Below are 19,121 nucleotides of genomic sequence, written 5' to 3'. Positions count from 1 at the left end.
CTGGATTTTTTTTTTCTTATTCCCTCTTAGTTTGAAATCTGCAGTTTATGCTTTCTTTCCAGCATGGGAGAAACTTATCCCCTCCCCCCATCTCCCTCTCACCATCCACAAAAGAACTCTTTTCTCTCAAATTGACACATCCTTTATCACCCCCCCCCCAACTCTCTCTCTCACTCCCTCTTTTTCTTTTTTTTTTTTGGGGGGGGGGGGTGTTTCAAGACAGGGTTTCTCTATGTAGCCCTGGCTGTCCTGGAACTCACTCTGTAGACCAGGCTGGCCTCGAACTCAGAAACCTGCCTGCCTCTGCCTCCCAAGTGCTGGGATTAAAGGCATGCACCACCACTGCCTGGCCACTCTCTCTTTATATACCATGTGTGGTGCACACATACACATCTCACCTCCCTCACTTTACATATAATGTGTGGTGCACACACACACACACACACACACTAGCTAAGGATGTTTAAGAGAGATAAGTTATTGTTGGTCAGGTGCCTCTAGCCTCATTTTACTCGTTAAACTTGTAGGGAAAACAAGGACTCTGGGGCCCTGTGGATGTGTGACAGAGTGAAGAATGCTGTGACAGAGGCAGGAGACTCCCTTTCTTTATTGGTGTCTTAGGGTTTTATTGCTGTGAAGAGACATCATGACCAAGGCAACTCTCATAAAGGACAACATTTAACTGTGACTGGCTTACAGTTTCAGAGGATTTATCATCAATGTGGGAAGCATGGCAGCATGCAGGCAGACATGGTGCTGGAGAAGGAGCTGAGAGTTCTACATCTGGATCTGCAGGGCAGCAGAAGGAGACTGTGTGTCACAGTGGGTATAGCCTGAGCATAGGAGACCTCACAGCCCATCCCCACAGTGACACACTTCCTTTCACAGTGCCACACCTACTCTACCAAGGCCACATCTCCTAGTAGTGCCATTTCCTATGGGCCAAGCTATAGGGCCAGACCTTTCAAAACACCACAAATGGTCTCATGATTCTGTTTGCTGGAGAAGGCTTTGAGTTCCAGGCTGTTGATTTGCATTTTCTCAGAAGCATCCATTGTCCTGGAAACAGAGAGATAAGGTCAAAGTTTGCCAGACAAAAACATCTAAGAACTTGTAAGGTTGATAAGAAGCTGGTCTCTTGGTGAGATTCTCAGCTTTGTAGGCACTAGCCAGCACACAATCTTATGCTCCAGTGGTCCCTGAGCTGACTAGAGCTGTTATTATCATAAAAAGATCAGGGAATACCAGTTTGGTATTGTTTTTCAAGCCCATAATTTCTGGAAAGACATGAGACTAAGAGGATTATTCTCTATAAATCTTGTGTCTCCAGTTCAGTGATTTAAGTCCCCGTTCACAGTACCTAAAAACTTTCCATGGAACAAGCTGGGTAGCTACATTAGTTAATTAGAAAGTTCTGGGTTCGACTGAGAGATCCTGGCTCAGTAGATAGATAGATAGATAGATAGATAGATAGATAGATACTGAGCCAGGGTCTCTCAGTCAAACCTAGAACTTTCTAATTAACTAATATATATATATATATATATATATATATATATATATATATATATATACACACACACAGACATATAATAAAAACAGAAAGTCACCATCAATCTCTGGGCTCCATGTGTACAAACATGCACATGAACTCACACACAGGTGCACCCATAAGAATATGAACATGAATACATTCACGCATACCCAAAAATTGTTTATCTTATAACCTGAGAAAAAGCAAACAGGGTTCCCCAGGCTTGCTAGCTGGGGCAAAATTAAATCCCATGGCAGAAGCTTCTGCTCATTTCCCAGGTTCTATTTCTGCTACTTCTGTTGTTAACCAGATAAGTGGCTTTTGGCTTGGTTTCTTTTCCAAAAGATTAGAGATCGACTCTCAGCTCCATTCCAGCTCTAAGCTCTCGAAGCCTCTGTCCCAGTCCTAGTTTAGGAAGTGGGGAAGCTTACCAAAGCAGCTTATCGCCAGCAAGAATCTCTGTTACTCAAGGAGCCTGGAAATGTCTTTCTGGCCCAAGCAGCAGTGAGCTCTTTGGACCAGCTCTTTGGACTTCTGTCCAGTATCACCACCAAAGACAGTTTTCCACCTCTCCAAAGTTTTGTCTTCTGCTGCAATCAAGACTTCTGTGTAATTTCAGGCACCTGTTTGGGGGAATCTTTGACTTCAAAACTGACTGTTTTGAAGCTCAAATTAATAGCAGCATGATGACACACAACTATAACTCAAGCATGCAGAAGGCAGGAGAAATGTGATTTTCAGACTGATGTGGGCTATGTAGTACAAGCTAGGTTGCACTCCGTATTGAGATTCTGCTGGGCAGGTGAAATGGCTCAGGAAGTAAAGGCACATGCTGCCAAGCTACATGACCTGAGTTTTAGCCCGGAACCCACATGGTGGGATGAGAGAACCAACTCCACCAGCTATATCCTGACCTCCTAACACACTCATACACAACCATAAAAATGTAATTTAGGGGCTAAAGGGATGGTTCAGTGGTTAAGAGCACAGGCTGCTTCTCCAGAGGATCTGGGTTCAATTCCCAGCTCTGACATGGTGGCCCCTCATCTTCTGTAACTCCGTTCCAGGGGATCTGACATGTTCTTCTGGCCTCCTCAGGCACCGGGCACACATGTGGTGCACAGACACACATGCAAGCAAAACACCCATAAACATAAAATAATAATTTAAAAATCTTAACATAAATTTTTTAAAATAGGGATTCTGTTAGGGGACAACAATCTGCAAGGTAGCTCAACAGTTAGACGTAACCCTGATACCCTGAGTTCGATCCCTGGAGCCTTACATGTTAGACAGAGAAAACTGACTCTCTTGAGTTGTCTTACGGCTTCCCCACTTGTGCTGTAGCAAAAATGCCGCCCTCACTCCCACAAGTACACAAAAGTGATGTTTTAAAATAAAATAAAGATGAAAAAATTTAAAGATTGTCTTGGGGCTGGAGAGATGGCTCAGCTGTCCAGAGCTCTTTCGGCTCTTCTGGAGGACCTGAGTCCAGGTCTCAGAACCCATCATAGTCAAGGAGCTACGAGTTACCTGTCACTCCATGTGCAGGGGGATAGAATACTTCTGGTATTGGGCACCAGAACTCACATACACATATGTGGACACAGACACATACACAATTTTGGGGGGTGTGCACACATATACAATTTGGGGGTGGCAGGTGGTATGTGCACATGAGAACAAGTATCTGTGGGGGACAGAAGAGAATGTCAGATGTCCTGGAGCCAGAGCTACAGGTGGCTGTGATCTCATATGAGCTCTGGTATCTATACTTGGATCTCTGCTGAACCATCTCTCCAGCCTCTCATACATAGAATTCACAATAATAAAATACTTTTAAGAGACTACTTACTTGGGGCTGGAGTGAGAGGTCAGTTGGTAAGATGCTGGCCTTACAAGTGAGGGCCTAAACTCAAACCCCTAGACTCCATGTAAAGTAAAGTAAATAGATAAATAAATAAATAAATAAATAGCCAGGCATGGTGACTCCCCAGCACTGGGGAGACAGGGACAAGAGGATCCCCAAGGCTCATTGGCTAGCTAGCTAGCTAGCTAGCTACTTGGCCAGTTCCTAACTAATGAGAGGCCCTGTCTCAAGTCAGGATAAACCTTGTGTTAGGATCAAGAGGTGAAGGAGCTTGCTGTCAAGCCAACCTCATTCTGCATAGTAGAGGGAGAGGGTCCACTCCCTCAAGTTGTCATCCAACCTCCACATGTTTGTATGTGTTGTAGCACACACGTGTGCCTATACACACACATAAACGCATACACAAACAAATAGGAATGAAAGCCAAAGCTGTCCTCTGGCCTCTGTATACACACATGCATGTGCACATGTATACAAATGTGCACATATGTACATGCAAGACACGCTCAAGTAAACATTTAAAAGGACCCCGTCTTTAAAACAAAAATTTGTCTTTAAAATATACATTTGTCAGGCTGCAGAGATGGCTCAGCAGTTAAGAGAACTGACTGCTCTTCCAGAGGTCCTGAGTTCAATTCCCAGCAACCACATGGTGGCTCACAACCATCTGTCATAGGATCCAATCACCTCCTCTAGTGTGTCTGAAGACAGCACAGTGTACTCGTATAAATAAATCTTTAAATAAATAAATAAATAAATAAATAAATGTCAGTTTATTTATTACATGGAGGAGATTGTGCTTTCTCATATGTTTTTCCTAAACAGAGCCATTCTAGTATTTTGGGAGACATGGGAGTGGTGGTAGTGTGCTGAGCAGGCATTTGGAAGTCAGACCCTGGGCTGACTTCATTGCCACCTGTTAGGGAATCAGTAGGGAATTCTCTCTAGAAAGGATGCCACTTTCAGCCATTCCTGCTCAAAGGGAATAGCTGGTGGAGAAAGCCATTGCCATGGAGGACTTTGGCTACGCTGGCAAGTGATTCAACACATGGGGAGAAGACTGGTGAGATGCCTCATGGGTAAAGGTGCTTACTACCGAGGCTTTGATCCCTGAGACCCACATGGTAGAAAGAGAACCAGCTCCTACAAGTTATCTCCTGACCTCCATAGGCTTGCTGTGCCAGGTGTCTGTCTCTGTCTCTGTCTCTGTCTCTGTCTCTGTCTCTGTCTCTGTCTCTCTCTCTCTCTCTCTCTCTCTCTCTCTCTCTCTCTCTCACACACACACACACCACACCACATACCACACACACACACAAACACATCACACAGACTCACACCAAACACAAGCACACCTCACACACACACACAAAACATACACAAACACAGCCAACACACACATACACACACACACACACACACACACACACACACACACACGAACAATTTTAAATTAAATGAATACTAAAGATGAGGGGATACTATGGAGACTTGCTTAGCATGTGTGAAGACACAGCTTCGGTCTTGGGGGGGGCTTTCACCCCAGAGATCACCATGACTGATTTTTGATCCCTTACAGAGTCCTTCCTTCTTAGTGGGGAGGAAGGAGAGAGACTGGCCATTTCTCATTGCTCTGCATTCAGTTCATTGAGCAGAATTTACAAGTGCACATGCCTCTCCCTCTGTTATTGAATGGCATTACAATTTTGCTTCTGTTTTGAGTCAGGATCTTATTACATATCTCAGACTGACCCCAGATTCATGTCAATCCTCTTGTCACAGACTTTTAAGAGCTAGAATCACTGTGTGTGTATGTGTGTATGTCACATGTGTTGAGACTAGGTCTTGGTCCTAGCATTCACTATGTAGCCCAGTCTAGATTCAGAATCATGGTGATATTCTTGCCTCAGCCTCTCCCAAGTGATGGGATTACAGGTGTGTACCACCAGACCCCACATATTTGTGTGGTTTTAAGTGTTTTCCTTCCCATCTGAGATCTTTGGGTCAAACTTATCTTGGATTGCTATGTTTTTATCTCCTTGTACCACCTTTTCCAGAGTGTCTCTAGCAGGTTGTGCCTTAGTTAACCCAGTTTCTCTAAGGAGAACTTAGAGCTGCTTGCCTGCTCAGGTAGGGGAGGAGGTGCTTCAGGGAGTGAAAGCCAGAAAGTTGAGAGTCATGTGCTGTGGGAAGATTTGGGCAAAGAGTAAAGTCCATCTACTGATTTGCTCCTGGCTTTCAAAAAACCAAGTCTGAGAAGAGCAGACTGCAGACTGCTGTTACTCTCAGAGTTACCATCTTAGGATCAGTTGGAGAAAACTGAGCCCTGTATTTGCTCAAAATATGGCACAGAGCAAGTGCCAAGAATCATTAGTTACAAGGAGAGCTCAGTTTACACTAGGATGAGAGTCGAACTCAGAAAACACTCCTGGGCTCAGTAGATACTTACTCACCTTGCAAACATGAGGACCAGAACCCACATTAAAGGGGGCAGGGAGGGGCTGGGGACACAGCTTGGTCAAAGAGTGCTTATTTAGCAAGCAGAAGGCCCTGAGTTCAGTTCTCAGTGCTGCATAAAACTGGGTATGGTGGCACAGGCCCATAATCCGAGGATTTGGGGTAAGTGCAGGAGGATGATCTTCAACTACGAAGCAAGTTGGGGGACAGCCTGAGGAGAGAAAAAGAGAAGGAGGGGACCAGGTATGATGACTGTACTTATACATGTATAATATCGGTGTTGGGAAGGTGAAAACAGGTGGATCCCTCAGGCTTGCTGACGACCTGGCCTGATGTGCTTAGCCAGTTCCAGACCAGTGAGAGACCCTGTCTCAACAACCACTGGTGGATGGCATTTGAGGAATGACACCTCATTCCAGAGATTGTCCTCTCTGGCCTGCATAGGCAGCAGCAGAACATTTGCTCTCTCTCTCTCTCTCTCTCTCTCTCTCTCTCTCTCTCTCTCTCTCTCTCACACACACACACACACACACACACACACACACACACACAGAAACACGGAAACACTCTTCAGATCTTTCTGGAAATTGTAGGCCATTTCAGCAAGGATCCAAGAATGAGCCACTCTTCCCGAGACTGTTTTAACTGAAGAACCAGCTGAACTTGTTCTGCCTTTTAAAGAACAGACCCCTCTCCTCCTACAAGGGTCACTCGAAAGAAAAAAAAATTTTTTTGTTTTGCTATGCTTCATTTTGTATTGTTTGAGACAAGATCTCCTGGGGCCCACGGTGGCCTTAAACTCAACTTTATATCTGAGAACCACCTTAAACTTCTGCCCTTTCTGACTCAATCTCCCGAATGCTAGAATGACAGGTGAGCAACTATGCCAGGAATCCGATCCAAGGCTTTGTGTATTCTAGACAAGCTCTCTATCAACTGAACTACAGCCCCGGCCCTAGCCTTGTTTCTGAAAGGCAGCAATACAATATAAGGAAGAGAGTGCTCTGTCCAGACGGGAGACATGGCTCAGTGACTAGCAGTACGCCCCTTCAGAGGACCCCATACCTGCGTCGGATGGTTCATACCTGATTGTAACTCTAACTCCAGGGGTATCTTAGCCTTTCTACTGCTGCAATGACGCACCATGACCAAAAAGCAAGTTGGGGATGAAAGGATTTATTCTGCTTACACTTCCAGATCATAGTCCATCTCTGAAGAAAGTCAGGACAAAGCCAGGCAGGCACACACCTTTAATCCCAGCACTTGGGAGGCAGAGTCGGGCAGATCTCTGAGTTTGAGGCCAACCTGGTCTACAGAGCTAATTCCAGGGCTATACAGAGAAACCCTGTTTCAAAAAAAAAAACAAAACAACAACAGCAACAAAAACCAAAGTCAGGACAGGGTAGGAATCTGGAGGCAGGAGCTGATGCCGAGGCTATGGTGGGGTGCTGCCTACTGGCTTGCTCTCTGTGGCTGGCTCAGTTCGGTTTTTTGTTTTGTTTTGCTTGTTTCTTTTTTGTTTGTTTGTTTGGTTGGTTGGTTGGTTTTTCGAGACAGGGTTTCTCTGTGTAGTCCTGGCTGTCCTGGAACTCACTCTGTAGACCAGGCTGGCCTCGAACTCAGAAATCCGCCTGCCTCTGCCTCTCAAGTGCTGGGATTAAAGGCATACACCACCACTGCCCGGCTTGTTTGTTTGTTTGTTTTTTAAAAAAAAAAAAACAGATCTTGCCTCGAGTTTATTTGTAAAAACAGCATAGTGCACTGGCCATCTGCAAATAGTGTGTGGGTAGGTGTGTCCCAGCAGTCCATCTGTCTTCACACTGGCAGGAGCCTTTTCCATGGGGCCTTCACAGGGGCCCAGGCACCTTTGGGAGCCTGGGCTGGAGCTGAAGCCTGGGCCTTAACTGGAGCTGCGGCCTCTGCCTTGGTTTGAATCTTGGGCTTTGGTTGGCAGAGCCTACGGCCCTTGGCCGTGTAGCTTTGAATCTGCTTCCCAAGCCTGGGGTGAGCGATGAAAGCCAGGTAGCTGAGCTTGCGGCTGGGGCCCTTTGGCATCTTGGCCTTGATGGCCTCTGCGCCTGCACTCACTGCCTTTGCATTGTTGGGCTGCATCTTCTTCAGGCCTTTCTTGTGGTGGTTCTTGGCAAAGTGCATGTTCCTCAGGAACTTGGGTCAACCCCCTTAAGAGATTCGTATCTTTGTGACCGGGGTTTCTTGATGCCATTTCTGTGCCATTTGCGGGACTGGTTGTGTGTGGTGTGATTCTTGGACTTGGCCATGTCTGCACGGTAACCCGCAGCTCCCGCAGCGCCTGGGACCGGAAGAGCTCAGTCTGCTTACTTGTAGAACCCAGGGATGGCACCACCCACAAAGGGCTGCCCCATCCCCATCATTAATTGAGAAAATGCCCTACAGCTGAATCTCATGGAGGTGTTTCCTTAACTGGTGCTCCTTTCTCTGTGATGACTCTAGCTTGTGTCCAATTGACACACACAACCAGCCAAGACAAGGGGAATCCAATGCTTCTGGCCTCCAAGGGCACCTGTACTTGCATGAGCACACACACACACACACACACACACACACACACACACACAAACATTTAAAATGATAAAAAAAAAATAGATCTTAAAAGAAAGAGTGTCCAGAGAAGCAGGAGAGTCGTGTTCTAATTCTCAACTCAGTCTCACATGAGCCTTGATACAGTGGCTTAACTGCTTTAACCCTCAGTTTTTCCAAACAGAAAATGGGAAAATCCTTCTGCATGTTGGGGAGGGGAACATTTGAGGGAAGTCATGCATAACACTTTGAGCTTTGTAGTTGTTTTTGAAAAAACATCCCAAAGGCCATTTGTGGAGCTGCTGATTTCTAAGTACAGACTGGCCCCCGCCCTCCCTGTCCTGGGATCTCTGACCACTTCTCGATTTGTGGCTAGTTCCAAAGGGTGTTCTGAGCATGTGTTCTCGGGCTCCTCTAACCATTACCCCTAGGGGAAACTTCAAGCAATCACTTATAATTGTGGCTTGTTGGAACTGGAAATGTACTCACCACCCGCCCGTAGAGCTGTGGCTTGTTCTAGCCCTGGTTCCAAAGCTCAGTCCATCCCAGGAGGTAGAGACAAGAATTGTCCCACACACACCCAGGACTCCTAGGGTTAATGAAAGGGAGAATTGCTTTGTACAGGGACACAAGCCTGTGCTTCAGACTTTCTCCTGAGCCTTGCTCCACATAAGACTTGGGCAGGGAGATGTTTCTCCCCTGCGAGCCCATCCACGTATACTCCCTGAAGACAGCTTCACCAACAAGCCAAACTTTCCTCTATCTGCCTTTCTGAGAGTCTTCAAAGAGCCCGGGGCTCCTGGAGGCCTCTCAGGTTGTTTTCCTGCTGCAATCTGGTTTCTGCAGATCTGCCCCTCGGGCATTCATACCTATTAGGAGAATGGCAAAAACAATTTAGGATGTATATAAATTTCCACCATATAGACTTTTTAAAAAGATGCATTCGTTTCATTTTCTGTGTATGAGTACTTACCTGCGAGTAAGCACGACGTTGTGTGCAGTATCTTTGAAGTCCCAAGGACGACATCCAGTTTTTCTTTTGACATTTTCATTTTATGTGTAAGAAGAGTATTTGCTTGAATGTATATGTGTGCATCATGTGTGTGCAGTGTCTACAGAGGTTGGAAGAAGACATTGGATGCAGGGAATTAAACCCAGCTGCTCTGGAGGAGAGCACCCACTGTTCTTCAGCACAGAAATATTTCTCCATCCCCAAGATCTTTCTGTTTTGTTTTTAAACACAGGGTCTTACTACTATGTAGCCTTGCTTGGCCTAAAACTAGGTTTCATAAATCAGGCTGTCCTTGAACTCAAAAGAGATCCATTTGCTTCAGCTTCCCAAGTGCTGGGCTCACAGACTTAAATCACCATGCCCAGCTCTAAATAAAATGTTTTCTTGTCCTACTCCCAAGGACGCCTAAAGAGATAATTTATTGCAATAAATGATCAGTTTAATTGTTTAATACTCTTCAGATAAATAGATTAACATGCATTTTAAAATTCTCTCTTGCCAGGCAGTGCTGCCGAATGCTTTTAATTCCAGCATTCAAGAGGAAGAGGCAGGCAGATCTCTGTGTGTTCGAGGTCAGCCTGGTCTACAGAGCATGTTCTAGGACAGCCAGAGCAACACAGAGAAACCCTGTCTTAAAACAAACAAACAAACAAACAAACAAACAAACAAAAATCCCTCAGTGCTTTTAATTAATTGTTAGGTTTTTGAGGCAGGATTTCATGTATCCCAGGCTGACCTCAAACTTACTATATAGGTGAGCCTGGTCTTGAACTCTGGTCCTCCTGTTTCCAGTTCCTAACTGCTGACAAGTGTGTGCACTTCTTCCCCTTGTCTTTATAATAAACATAATGAGACTGGAGAGATAGTTCAGAGTTAAGTGCAATTACTGTGTTTGTGTACAGTTCCCAACACCCACATGGCTCACAAACATCTGTCACTCCAACTTCAGGTAATTTAGTGCCCTTTTCCGGCCTTCTTAGACATTGAACTCATGTGGTACACATAAATACACAAAGGTGTAATACTCATACACCTAAAATAAAATTTAAATATCTATATGCCTATGCCTCTTGAGTGCTGGGATTAAAGGCATGCACCACCACTACCCTACTAATTTAAACATACTTTTAAAATTAAAAACAAAATAAAATAAATAAAATAAACAGAGGGATGGGAAAATCCATTTGAAAGTCTAGACATGGGAGCTAGGCATGTTGATACAGGAATTTATTCCCAATACTCAGGAGGCAGAGACAGGCACATCTCTTGAGTTTGAGGCTAGCGGGAAGCCTGGTCTACATAGAAAGTACTAGGGCAGTCGGAGCTAAAGCAAGAAAAGGCAAGTTTAGGCAGGGTGATGTAGTAGAGATATAGCTTTTGCCTAGTGTATTCAGTATACACATAAAAATTACTATATTATTATATGATCAATAGAGACGTCATCACTGAACCCTGACAGGGGCTTCTTTCCTATTCCATATTCCACTCTCCTGTCACCCCCAACTTCTGCTACACACCTCAAAAGAAGAGGATACCTGTAATAACAGAATATGGCTCCCCCCCCTTCCAAATTCTCACTTCATAGCCTAGGCTAACCTGTGACCTCCAGCCTTCACCTCTGAGTTCTGGAATCCACGAGACATACAGCAGCATCCATGGACAACTGAAGTCTGCACCTCGATGAGGCTGTTTCCTTGCCCTTTGTGGGGAAGGGGTATAACCCATGTGCTACATCATTCTCCTGAAGAGCAAGGACACTCCCTCAAAATGCAGAGCTTCTCTGCAGTGAAGTAGCATGTCTACCTCAGTAGCTTGAGCATCCTAAAGAATAGGATTGACAACACTTGTGAGAGAGAGACAGGCGCTGATACATTGAGGTCCAGGCCAGCCACAGTTGTGTCTCCATAGATAGATAGATAGATAGATAGATAGATAGATAGATAGATAGATGAAAGGTAGGTTGAAGGAAATCTTTGCATTTATAAGTCTATGAACACTGTCTATTTCCCAGGACAAATAAAAATATTTTTTGTTCTGATCCTTTAGATTTCTTGTTCACTCCAGAATGTGAAAGAAAAGCTCATCCCTCACCATCTGTGGCTCCTAACAGCAAGCTTCTCTCTTTCAACAGGATCTTCCTAAGATGGAGATAGAAGACTGTGATGGCCGTTCCTATATGCCTGGTATGCCTTCTGTATGTTCCATTCAGATGGACATGGGAGCAGACACTTGGGTGAAGGCAGACAGCCTCTGGTCCTGGCACACACTCCTTCTTAACTAAACGTCAGTCTTAGCTGCCACGAAGTGTGGTAGTATTTGCACTAGTACACAATCCCCTTGTGGTTTTCTTGGGCTGGTTTGTTTTGTTTATTTTGTTTTGTTTTGTTTTGTTTTGTGACAGGGTTTCTCTGTGTAGCCTATACTAGAACCCATTCTGTAGACCAGGTTGGCCTCACAGAGATCCACCTGCCTCTGCCTCCTGAGTGCTGGGATTAATGGTGTGGGCCACCGCCTGCTCCCTCATGGTTTTCTATCTCCAACAGTGGTTCTTTTCTATGCTGCAGAGAGGGAAGGGGATGACAGTGGATGAAATGGGTGATCTGAAGCAAGTAGATGATAGGAAAATACGCTTCTCTTTCATATGTTCTGAGGCCACCAGCTAAACACAGACAGAGTTCTGTCCCATCCAAGCAGAATGCACCATCTTTGCAAGCTTTTAAGTGGCAGAAATAATAAATAGAATAGCAGGGATTGTCACAGACTGGAGAACACCTCCCCCCACCGCTACTCAGTGTCCACCTTATTATATGGTCCATCCTGATCTAGAACTCACTATGTGACCATAGCCTGGCCCCAGACCTGTGGTATATTCTTCCTGCCCCAGCTTCCTAAATGCTGAGTTACAGAGAGGAGCTACCATGTCTAGCAGAAATAAAAAATTATTCTCTTTATTTAGAGACAGGGGTTTCATCATGTAGCCCCAGGGGGCCTGGAACTCTCTGTATAGACCAGGCTAGCCTTGAACTCATGGATATCCATCTGCCTCTGCCTCCTGAGTGCAGAGACTAGAGATATATGTACCACTCAAGCCAGATGTGATCATGCAACCCCATTACTTTGAAAGCTGAGGCAGGAGGATTAACATGAATTTGAAGCCAGCCAAGACCACAGAATCAGACCCTGATTCAAGGAAATAAAACCAATCTGGGTTTGATAGCTCACATTTTTAATACCAGCATTTAGGAAGCAGAGGCATGCAGATTTCTAGGAGTTTGAAGCAAACTTGGTCTACACCGTGAGTTCCAGGCCAGCCACATACATACATACATACATACATACATACATAACTATTACAACTATCTGTAATTCTAGTTCCAGGGGATCCAACACCCTCACACAGATGTGTATGCAGACAAAAAAAAATGTGTGTAAAATAAAAATACATAAATTTAAAAAAAATAAAAAGAGTGGCTGGAGAGACTCATGGTTAAGAGCACTGACTGCTCTTCCAGAGGTCCTGAGTTCAATTCCCAGCAACCACATGGTGGCTCACAACCATCTGCAGTGGGATCCGACACCCTCTTCTGATGTGTCTGAAGATGGCAACAGTGTGTTCACATACATAAAATAAATAAATCTTAAAAACAAAACAAAAAAATAAAAAGAAATAAAAAATATCAAAAGTAAGTAAAAGAATCACTCAATATTTTTAAAAGTGTTCCATGTGGCAAGTCAGGTCCGTGTGTGATCATCACTTGGGGGGCCAAGGGAGGTGGATCTCTGTAGGTTCAAGGCCTGCCTGGTCTATATAGTAAGTTTCAAGACAGCTTGGGTTACAGAGAGAGACCCTGTCTCAAACAAAATAATAACAATAGGTATGGTCTGAATTCAGCCAGGAGGCCACTGTTTGCATCCTTTAAAGACAGGGACAGAGAACCCAGTTCTCATCCTCCCCAGACCTATTCCACAAGATATCATGTTACAGGCTGCTCACACCTGCCAAATATCTTTATGGAGGGAGAAGAAGAGATTATTACCTATTGTAAGAATGCACTGTAGAAGTATCAGAACAATCAAGTTTAATAAGTTAAAAAGAAATAAGAGGAGGGAAAGACTGGGGTACAGCTTGGTAAACTGCTTGCCTGACATGCATCAGGCCCTGTTTGACCTCAGCACTCCATAAACCAAGCACCCTTATGCATACCAGCTATCTCAGGGTGTTAAGTGTGAAGTCAGGAGCTTCATCCAGCCAATTTCTGAGTAGAGAAAAGGCCTAAGACAGAGTTAGTAAAATTTGTTTGTTTGTCTTTTGAGATTAGAGACTTTTATAGCCTAGTCTGCCCTGTACTTGCTATGTAGCCAAGGCTGGAGTGAACTCTTGGTGCCCCTCCCTCCACTCCCAAAATGCTGAGATTTTAAGTGTGTGCTGTTCAGTCTGGCTTGAAAGTTAGTCTTTAAATTTTTTTTTAAAAAAAACTATCAGATGTCAGGGCCAAAGAAACAGGTATGATATCATAAATCTATAATACTAGTCCGTGGGAGGCTAAGGCATGATCCTGAGTGCTAAATCATCCTGAATTATATAATATGACCCTAACTCAAGTTAAAAGTAAAAATGTTGAGTTTTGCAAGGAGATGCAGAAGCAAGCAGATCTCTATGCGACGTTCAAGGCCAGCCTGGTCTACATAGGCAGTTCTAGGCCAGCCAAGGATCCATCACAAGACCTTTTGTCTCAAAACAACAACAAAATACAGTAAAGACAATGATGGCTGTAATCTCAACAGCAAGGAGGTAGAAGCAGGGAGATTATGAATTCAAGGCTAGCTTACACTGTATGTGATGAGCCTGTCTCAGTAGAACAAGCCAGAGTGTCATTGTGGAAATGAGCTATGAGGTATTTTGTTTACTCTAAAATGGAACCAACAAAGGAATTATTGACATGTACTGACGGAGAGAGTAAAATCAGTCAGACACACATGAGAATCACTGTCATCCTCTGTGTAACGCACAGAAAGATACCGACTCCAAAGGAGTTGGCTCAGGTACAGATGTGCAGTGTTTGCCACAGAGTGACACAGTTCACACTGGACAGAGTGACACAGTTCAGGTGGGCTGTTTTAACAGGAAGAGGCCCTTCTGAGGAACCAGTCAATTCTCCCACCTCCGGTTCAGTCAGGGTTATTCACTGCTGAGCAACAAGAACACCAAGGACCCGGTTAGTACTGGGTGGTTACTGTCAGATGGAGAGAATCCAATCCCTGCCCTAAGGAAGGCAAATGAGAAGCTGTGAAGGAGGCTGGAGAAATGTCCCGTGGGCTCTTCTCACCTCTGGAGAATGTTGGTCCCTAGCTGGAAATTTCTGAGGCTATTTGCTTCACTGTGCTGTGAAACCAAGCTTTACTTGCTTTACGTGGGTTGGCATGACCTAGACAAGAAGTAGACCCAGCACAGAAGGTCTCTGAATAAGAAGAGAAACCCAAACCACTCTGTGTGTTTTGAGAACTCTAGGTGTCAGCAGCTACCTTCAAAAAGACAAAGTCAGGGCAGGGTTGACATTAGGTCTAAAGAATTGCCCCCCTTCAGGGCCAGACATGGCCAAAAGGGTGGGTAATAGGGCATCTAAGAACCGATTATGGACCTCCATCCCTCTCCTGGGCTAATCCAGAAGCAGAGAGTTTGGATCCCCAGTGCCTGGCTTTTTACTAGCCTTTTCTTCGGTCACCATAGATCTCTGCCTTCCCCACTGGACACCTGATAAAAGGAGGTGGTCTCCCATTCCACTAAGGGATGTTACCATCTCATAGAACTTGATTCTGAAAGCACCCCCCACACCCACCCACACACATACAGACACACACTTCCTTTCTAAAAGTACAGATAATTCCCATGGGAAGAAATGGGGGAAACAAGAGTCCACTAATTTACAGCACAGATTCCCACCCTCCCCCCCACATACACCAAAAACAGAAACTGAGTTGCTCAAACCAGATTGAGCAGTGCTTGTCCCAAGTATCCCGGTGACTTGAAACATTTAAGAGAATCTGAGGAGAGAGGGGTGCAAGGATTGGCAGACCAAAGTTTCACGGCCCCTCCCATCCTCAAATTCTTGGAATCAGAAAACGCAGTCTTCCAAAGTAGGTCAGCTTAGCCGTGAAGCAGTTCCTCTGGAAGGGACGGGAGCAAGGGCCTTATCCTGATAGAGGACGGATTCATCCAGGACTCCAGCGGCTGGAGCCCCAGAGGCACAGGAGAGAGGGAAGACAGGAAGACAGGAAGACCCAACCAGAGATTAGAAAAAGCTCAGGGTTACAGATCTCCACAGTCAGTGATGGGAAGGGGGATTGTCAGAAGGAGGGGCAGATGGACAAGGAGCCTGAGTTTGCTGGGGGAGGAGCTTTCTGCCACTTCTAGATCCTGGAGGCTGCCCCTGTGTCCCGGGCCCCATGACCTCTGGGGCCTTGGCTTCCCTAGCTGGCAGAGGATTGGGCCTTCCCTGGGACACCCCCCCTCCTCCTCCCCACGAGCCTGTTCTCCCCCCCCACACACACACACAGTTGCTTCCCTCTTAAGCGTTTGTTGTGCAGTTCCTCTTTGTCTGCTGGGCAGGAGGGCAAACACATCTGCCTTCCCTCCCTGTGCACCCCCACTCCCACCCCTCCACTGTCTTGGAAAAGGGATGCTGTAGCCTAGCATCCCCACACACGTTTTCTCCTGCCCCCTCCCCAAGCACATCCACGCCTCCCTCCCTCTCTCTCTCTCTCCTCTCTCTCTCCTCTCTCTCTCTCCCTCTCTCCTCTCTCTCTCTCTCTCTCTCTCTCTCTCTCTCTCTCTCTCTCTCTCTCTCTCTCTCTCTCTCTCACACACACACACACACACACACACACACACACACACGAGGCTCTCAGCACATACACCCTGGGCTGAGCGGTTCTGCCTGCTGCAGCCGTGGGCCCCTGCTCACCGTGCGGCTGCCACTGCCTGCGAAATGACGGCGGTTCCCCTCACTTCCAGGAATCCACGCTTCCTGGAAGGTGAGTGGCTGGGCTCACCCCTGCCTGCCACCGAGACGCAGACATGCACACACCACCCGCACTCCCTCGCCGTTTCCAAGGCGGCGGCCGCGTTCGCACCCCAGGGTCTCACCGGCAAGGGAAGGATAATGTAAGTTCAGGCAGAAGGCGGCTAGCGGAGGGGGGAAGGGGGGTGATGGGGCTAGGGAGCCAATTCAGTAACAACTCCCAAGCCTGAGGAGAGGGAGAGGATGGGGGCTGTGTGTGTAGCGGGGGAGGGGGCGTTCCTCCTTACACTTGGGGAGGATGGGAAAGGGTGCTTGGTGTTGCTAAGCGAAGACGGTGACTTGGACAGTGGGAGCTTGTGGTGACATCTTGATTAGGCCTTGGGGACAGAGGTAGAGCAGCCAGGGGTGGAATGCCGAAACAGGCCTGGGTGGGAATGGATAGTAGAAAGACGTGAGATACGAAGAAGAGCTCTGACAGCAGAGGCTTCAGCCTGGAACCGACGGGTGAGGGGCCTCAGCCTCCTGCCCACAATAGAGCCGGGCATGGCAGTCTTTCTTTGCTCATGCAGACTAGCATCTTGCCACCTGGAGCCCATGGTCAAGAAGAGAAGGCTGGAGAAAGAGATCCCTTGCAGAGAAGTGCAGAGGCTTGCAGAGCTCCAGGCTATTCCCCAGAGGCAACCACTCAAGGGATCCAGGAGAGGGTTGGTCTCCTTCAGTGTGTGAGACCGCTCAGCTTAGCGTGACTGCTCCCCATCCCTTCCCCGCCTTTCTGCCCTTTCTCCACCTCCTAGTTGCTTTGCTGTGGACCTCACGATTCAGCCTTGCTCCCTGGAGGTTCAGCCAATCTACGATGGCTTTGACCAAGAAAATGTCTCTGATACCTGAGAGCAGCCTTAATTCTTGGCTTTGACAGTCTGAGATTTCTTGGAAGTCCCAGGCATTTGAAATTCCCTCACTGGGGTTTCCGAGGCTGAGAGGGGAACTGATGAGTTTCCCAAATCTGACTTTTGTCCCTGTCAGCCTCAAGCTAGAAGTCTAAGTCCCTGGAGCCCCACAAAGACCCTCTGGCCTTTGACACAGATTCCTTCTTAGATTTTAGTGCCATGAAAGTAGACTTGAGTGTGTTTTCCCTCTTGCCTTTATCCTAGGGATGACAGCAGCATCAAAGAGCCTCTGGATTTACTGGTGCGCCTCGAGGCTCCTGCTTTCTCTCCTGTTTCCAGCCCTTCATTGGGAGATCCACAAAGAATGCTTTCCCCTCGATGTCCCTAAGCTTCCCTTTAAGAATATTGTCTCCAAGAAAGCTAGTTCCTAGTCTTAGAGGCAGCCTCAGCTCCAGGAGTCTGGGACCTGATTTCCAAGAAGCTCACTCATTTTAGGATCAGCAAGTCCCTTCTTACTAACACTGGGTGATTTGGAGTAGGTCAACACTAACCTTCGAAAGAAATAAGAAGCTGGGTGTGGTGCATGCACACAATCCTAGTACTTCAAAGGCTGAGGCAGGAGGACTGCGAGTTTACCTAGCTTTTTTCAGCCTATCTAGTCTTTGAACCTCAGTAAACTCAGTTGAAAGGGCACCTGAATCTACAAGTCTTAATGGTCCTGCGCCACTCACATCATGATTTGTGTCTGGTGCTGACTTAAGGCAACTTCTTAAGAAAACCGTTGCTCACCTAAGGAGCCTCAGCATACAGGAAATCAGATTCAAGCCATAAGGCTTTCTCTATAGATGGAGAACAGGGTTCCTCGGGCTTCTGAGGGATAGAACGGGGAACAGGACTTTAGGACAGGCTGTGATGGGAAATGGTCCCAAAGTCCTGAGTGGTTGTTTTCTTCCCACTAATCAAAGCTGGAGAGGGAGCTCTCAGGAGGGTGTGCTCCGGATTTCTTGCCTCAGGCCCAGGACTCCAACCATTTTATAATGGAATCTTTATTTTGTGAAAGTAAGTATGTGCATAGCTGGGAAACTGGGTAAAATACTAACCTAGGTGAACTTTAGGGATGAATTTTAGGGTCTCTTTCTCTCTCCTCTCTCTCTCTCTTCCATGTTTAGGCCTTTTTGCATAAACCCATGCATGTTCATGTTAGCAGATAGATAATGTAGACAACTGTGATGTTTATTCCATTAGGTAGGTTCTCTTTATGTGTATCTACATGTGTGATCCATGTCTGTGCGTTTATCTACATGTGTTTTGATTTCATTCCTATATATGTGCAGAAGGCTATGGGGAGGGGGAATTTCTGAAGACACTCGTGTTTTCAGGTATGTTATTGGATTTTTTTTTTTAATGGAATTTTAAAAAGCATTTTTACAAAGTATTTGGCCAACAAGTTGAAATCAACACGTTTAGAGTAACTGATATTTAGCTGTCAAGGAAACATCAAATGTAAACATGATTGGACTCAGATCAGCTAGAAAGCTTCCACAGTCTTCAAAGTCTGACTGAATTTAGAAAGTTTAATGAGCCTACCTTACCCCCACTGAAGTAGTGATTCCTGACTGGCCAAGCAGTGGCAAGGGACTTGGCACTTATCTTGTTCATGATCCTGCCCCCAACTCAGCCACTACCAGTTTAGACAAGTAATATAACATCTTTTGTGTATCCTAATCAAATAATGATAATGATAATAATATTGCAGCACCTATTTTATAAGGTGATTGTGAAGCTT

General features: G+C 45.9%; 1 protein-coding gene and 1 long non-coding RNA gene across 10 annotated transcripts in view; one reads left to right on the top strand and one right to left on the bottom strand.

The window, feature by feature from the left end:
- Ikzf4 (IKAROS family zinc finger 4) overlaps window positions 1-19,121 on the top strand; it is a 36,311-nt gene that overhangs the window by 5,437 nt on the left and 11,753 nt on the right. Inside the window, exons 1-2 of one of the 5 annotated variants that reach the window (XM_076920660.1) lie at window positions 16,467-16,591; window positions 18,301-18,394. In XM_076920660.1, the coding sequence (XP_076776775.1) occupies window positions 16,505-16,591; window positions 18,301-18,394 (181 nt within the window). In that variant the 5' untranslated portion in view covers window positions 16,467-16,504. Of the gene's footprint in view, window positions 1-11,560; window positions 11,613-16,466; window positions 16,592-16,738; window positions 18,395-19,121 lie in introns of those variants that run through there. The other 4 variants (XM_076920663.1, XM_076920664.1, XM_076920662.1 and 1 more) reach the window with 4 other exon arrangements.
- Window positions 621-16,511, bottom strand: LOC143436381 (uncharacterized). 5 transcript variants are annotated; one of them, XR_013106461.1, is made up of 4 exons: window positions 16,392-16,511; window positions 9,391-14,618; window positions 5,855-9,286; window positions 621-1,059 (listed from the first exon to the last, which is right to left on the bottom strand). It is a non-coding gene; the product is annotated as an uncharacterized LOC143436381 (long non-coding RNA). The 5 variants fall into 5 exon arrangements; XR_013106463.1 differs by having other exon boundaries at window positions 9,391-9,529; window positions 16,392-16,496; XR_013106460.1 differs by lacking the exon at window positions 16,392-16,511 and having other exon boundaries at window positions 621-789; window positions 962-1,059; window positions 9,391-15,342.

This window comes from Arvicanthis niloticus, chromosome 22 (genome assembly GCF_011762505.2).
Source record: "Arvicanthis niloticus isolate mArvNil1 chromosome 22, mArvNil1.pat.X, whole genome shotgun sequence".
Taxonomy (NCBI): Eukaryota; Metazoa; Chordata; class Mammalia; order Rodentia; family Muridae; genus Arvicanthis; species Arvicanthis niloticus.
This window is presented reverse-complemented; position numbering and strand designations above follow the sequence as displayed.